Source organism: Eptatretus burgeri, chromosome 1 (genome assembly GCF_056783735.1).
Source record: "Eptatretus burgeri isolate ZD-2024b chromosome 1, Ebu_testis_v1, whole genome shotgun sequence".
In the NCBI taxonomy this organism is placed as follows: Eukaryota; Metazoa; Chordata; class Myxini; order Myxiniformes; family Myxinidae; genus Eptatretus; species Eptatretus burgeri.
Genome location: NC_140961.1, coordinates 158,040,654 through 158,045,690, shown reverse-complemented (window position 1 = coordinate 158,045,690; position 5,037 = coordinate 158,040,654). Strand labels below are relative to the sequence as shown.

The window sequence follows — 5,037 nt, the reverse complement described above, 5'->3', positions numbered from 1 at the left end:
AAAAAAATATGGGCATCATTGGATTGCAGGCGATATAGGAATCATGGATATCGGAAAAATTGCAATAGGAATCATGGGTGATCGGCAAGGGTAAGCCTTATTCTGGTTGGAGAAGACTTACCCTTGGCAATCGTTTTGTGATCGCAGATATCTGGTTTAACGTTGAAGTGGTACTACTCTTTTGGTACTACTCTTTTATATCTTTATTTCCTATGCTCGATCAGGGCTCATTTTAAAATGACGTTACAAGAGTAAACATAGGGACAATACCCCTGGTCGCTCATGCGAAATGTAACAAACTGAAAATATGAAAGTTTAACACAGGAAGAAGGAGAGTGAAGGCATAGTAAAGGACTGGAGAAGAAGGGAGGGAAGTAACAATTTAAGATATCATTACGTGTTTAATCTACTCAAGTAATTTGAGACATCATCTCATAATCATTCTTTATTTTTATTGTTTTGTTCTGGTCAACAACCCATTTGAGTAAATCTCTTTCCTGATTTGATGCAGGTTGAACAACAGTGTCTTTTTGAAACTTTTGTTTCATGTTGCCATGCACTCTTTTAAGACAAGCTTTCTAATAATGAGGATCACATCACTGCTCTATGATCCTTTTTACATTGGTGGTTAATCTTCCACCTGGACGAAAGGCAGTCATGTTTATAGCCGAACCAAACTCAGAGTTAAACCACACACATATAATTATTTTCTAAATTTGCACATTGGATGCATTGATGGTCCTTGGTAATTTCTTCTTTTGGATACACTGTCAAGGCTAGTATGAGAGCTAACACACAGAAGTTACAACAATGAGAGCAGGAGACAATGGTGTGGGTGGGGTGACAGAGAGGGAAGGAAAAAACAGTGTGGAACAGAGACATAAGGAGATCTGTGGAAGGGAAAGGGATGGGGCGGGTATGCAGCGTAAATAACATGGACATGACGGGGACTTTCATGAAGGAAAGCAGCGAATTTGAAGGAGGTGGGTTTGGGGTGGATTTGTGGGGGTAGAAAGGATCATGGTTTTGGATGGAGGAAAGTAAGAGATTGTGGTGAACAACTGTTTTGAAGACCTAGAGGAAAGAGCAGGATTGAAGTCAGTGTGGCAGTTTGTTCCATATGCGGGGAAAAACAGGAATAAAAGAGTGAAGGTGAACAATGATTCTTGATATTGGTGAAGGTGAGCAGTGATTCAGAAAGCGTTTGCTGGCAGACCATGAGCACCCTGTGGAAATATGAGAGGGGGGGGAGATATCTCAGACAGAGCAGGGGGGGTGAGACCAGAGAGGAGATGGTAGAAAACAGTCAGACCACCGTCAGACCACCTGCAGTGAGAGAATGAGTGTCCCAAAGACTCAGCCACATAGCGGGGGATACCAAAGATCCTAAATGGCTTGTTTGTAACAGCGTGTAGCTGAGGAAGGTGAGAGGTCGGAGTACCAGCCCATAGGGGAGAGCAGTACTCCATCAGACTGTGGAACAAAGCTTTGTATGTAGTCAGGAGCTCAGGTGTGCCAAGGAAGGACTTTGCACGATGGAGGATGCCCAGTCCGCAATAGGCTTTGGTGGCCAGGTTGGAAATATGGCTTTCCCAGGAAAGATCATGGTAGATAGTGAGGACCAGAAGTTTTAATGAAAGGACTTCTTCCTGAGGATTGTTGAGAAAGCGGATGGGGGGGAGGGGGTTCCAGATGGGCCTTTTGGAGAGACATCATGAGAGTGTGAGATTTGTCAGGATTGAAAGACATGTTAAAAGTGTTGGACAAGCTTGTGATTTTACCCAGATCTGCAGAGAGTGAAGAGGCTGCTGCTTACTGATCTGAGGGATGATGTGTGCTATGGCAGAGGTTGGAGTCATCAGCAAAGAGATAGTTAGTAATAATAGGAACAATAGGAACCTGGTAATAAGAACAATGTCAAATATGATTATTATCATTGAGAAGTTTATAATTTTCTGAAATGCATTCATTCCTTTTACAGATTTGAATTCTTGCAACAATATGTTGAAAATCCTGAATCGAGTAAATCATGAGAGAATGGCTATCATTTGTGAGATCCTGCACATCGGCCTATGTTTATCATGGGGTTTTTTCAGCTCTATCCATGTCATTTCAAACACTCATGTACATCCAGGAAACATTGTACTGGAGTGTTCTGGGGCATCACCAGCTTGGCCAGTTTGTGTGTTGATTTCCCTCAACCTTCAGGCCGGTGTTTGTCTTTGTTTGGCTGTAAAAGCCAGAAAAGAACCTTCAGCTGCTAAAGAAGGAAAGTTCATCGAGTTCAGTATGGTTTGTTTATTCCTTGTGGTTTTGGCCTTTCTTCCTGCTTACAACAGCACTCAGGGTCGTTTCAATGTCGCTTCTGAGATCTTTGCCATCATTGCTGCATCTGAGAGTGTGTTGGGTTGTTTGTTTGTGCCAAAGTGTTATGTTGTATTAAAAAATATTTGAACATTACCTTTCGTGCTTTTTAACATTGTACTTTTTTTAAAACTCAAAATTTAATTTAAAATAATAATTTCAATCACGAAGTCGCTTGATCAAGCATTGCCGGGTTTTTCCCCAAATATTCATGTTTGATATTATTTTATGTCCTGCAGAAAATTCTTTTGTTCCTATTACTGGTTTCCAATATCATTCTTTTTAAATTCCGAATCTCCAAAGGAAGAATTCAAAAGATAGTAATTATAATCGACTAATTAATATTATAAATAAATTAAATTATAATCAAAAGATAGTAATTATAATCGACTAATTAATTGACTTTAGTAATTACAGATAATTGACTTGGTGGAAGAGTGTACAATCTTGTTTGCTTTATTCTAACTTGTGTGGTTTTAATTATTTTGGCTGCTAATCATGAATAACCTCACCCTGTTTTGGTGTGAAGGCTTGTTTCAGATTGTTTGCTCATTACAGAAATATACCTGACCTTTCACGAGTAGGCCGATCAAGAGAATTCCCCCCTTACCCCGACTCAGGTTGTTGTATGAAAAACAGAGGACCTTGTCTTGAGTTGTTTAAACAACTGCTCTTTTACAACACTTTACGGTTAGTCTGTTTGCCCTTCCTGGCTGTGACATGCCTATTTCAATGTACACTCATCCCAATATCAAATAAATTTTACAGCATTCAGAAAAAGAGAATTGTTGATGTGAACAAATATGTTGAAAATGAAAGGGGTAAGAGATTTTTGAAACATATTTCCGCTGCTTTTACAGTTGCATCAATATAATTTATCGCTGAAGCTTTGTTCTTGAGAGGATAAACTTTTAAAATGAAATGATTCTTCAGTTTTTATTTCTGATCTGCCTTCAGATTTCATAATAACAAGCAGAAGCCCATGGTAAAAATTCCACAACACAAAAAAAACATGTAAAGCCTTTTATTCTTGTCCTGGTTGTAAGTTCAAAATGGGGGTTTCAATGAGAATGTCTTGAGTTGTTTTCACCTTGTGCTTAAATAAAAGAAGAGAGTACAATGTGTTTAACATCTTATTGATTTATTGAAAATGGTAAATTTGGAAAACTTACCATGGATTATATGAAGATAATTTTCGGGTTAGCAATGAAGTACGGCCTGTCCAAAAATTATTGTTCCAGTATTAAAATGTATTACAATCAAAGCAAAAGAGACACAACAACAACAGCACCTGGTAAAGTGCATACCTCCACCAGGCTGAACAGTTTGTTTTGCATCCCGATGCTTGGTAAAATCTGGATCCAGATCTTCACCAACATCAAATCAATTCGTCCTTGTCACACATCAAAGCTGCGCACCAAGTTTAGTCTGAATCTGTGCACAAGGTTGTTGTTGTTGTTGTTGTTGTTGTTGTTGTTGTATGTTAAGACAAGGCTCGTGGAAAAGCTAGAATACTGAACAGACCAGGATGCAACAGAACAAAGGAAAGAGTAGAAAGAGGGGGGAGACAGCAACAGGAGTGTTGAAGGATAAAAAAGGGAGACTTGGACAATTAATGAGTCAGGAAGAATGAGGGGTATGGAAGGGTGTACCTACTGGACAAGATTTCTCTCTTTTCATGCTAATTCCTGCTTTTTCTTTTCTTTTTTTTCATTTTCCTCTCTTTATCCCTCATACCCTTGATTTCTCTCTTTCTTTATCTATCTGTCTCGGTGTGGTATTGGGAGTTACATGAATATTATTGAATTCATGATGAACCAGAACTGATGAGGTGGAACCGAGAGTGACTTCAGAGAGCTGTGGAGTAAGGGCAACAGAAGATGCCATTAAAAACGGTTGAGCTGAAGAACCGAGATGAGTGCTGACTTTGCTACACCACACTACGGAGAAGTGAATTCTCACAATTTTTTGCAAGGCTTACTTAGCTGCACCTGAATGGGCTTGAGGATAGAGAAGTAGCAACCGAAACCCAAACTCGATCCAGTTTCATCCTGATGACTCCATCTTTGCTCTTTGCTTCTTCAAGTTTTTTTTTTTCTTCTGATGATTCAAATACAGTATTTCCTCTTCCATTTGATTTGCTTTTCTGGTAGTACATGAACTTAAACTAGCTCCTCTTTGATCGATGTGAGCTTCAAATGAGTATTTTGGATTTTGTAATTTCAGCTGTGAAATCTAACTCTCTCACAAATTCACATACTTGGCAATGGGCCTGCTGGTGACCTCATTCATGATCTTTCTAGTGATGCAACATTTTGAAATAACATGCTATGTGTTGTTTTTGACCATATCTCTCAATGGTGGAGTATTTATTAAAGGGAATTAATTTATTTTTATATTATTAATTTATTATATATTTATTAAAGATTAAAAGAATATTCTCGTATCCGGATTTGGATACGGATCTTCACCGAAATTAAAGAAGAAATCCTTGTCACACATGCAACCTCTTCGCCACATTTCATCTAAATCCATCTACAATTTGTAAAATATTGTTCTTTACATTGTTTTTGGCCCAATCAATCTCAATGGTGAGGAATCTCTTCAGAAATTCTGGTGTCCAGATCTTCATTAAAATCTAAACTATTCTTCCTTGTAAAACACCCGAGTCCA

The 5,037-nt window shown here is 38.6% G+C and overlaps 1 protein-coding gene across 2 annotated transcripts in view; it reads left to right on the top strand.

The window, feature by feature from the left end:
- Positions 1-4,543, top strand: part of LOC147035849 (extracellular calcium-sensing receptor-like) — an 85,060-nt gene extending 80,517 nt beyond the window's left edge. For both annotated transcript variants that reach the window (XR_015049062.1, XM_085845063.1), the window contains one exon: positions 1,982-4,543. Coding sequence is in view for 1 of the 2 variants with exons in the window: in XM_085845063.1 (XP_085701189.1) it covers positions 1,982-2,454 (473 nt within the window). In the remaining variant the exon portion in view is untranslated. The remainder of the gene's footprint in view (positions 1-1,981) is intronic.
- The last annotated feature ends 494 nt before the right edge of the window (positions 4,544-5,037 follow it).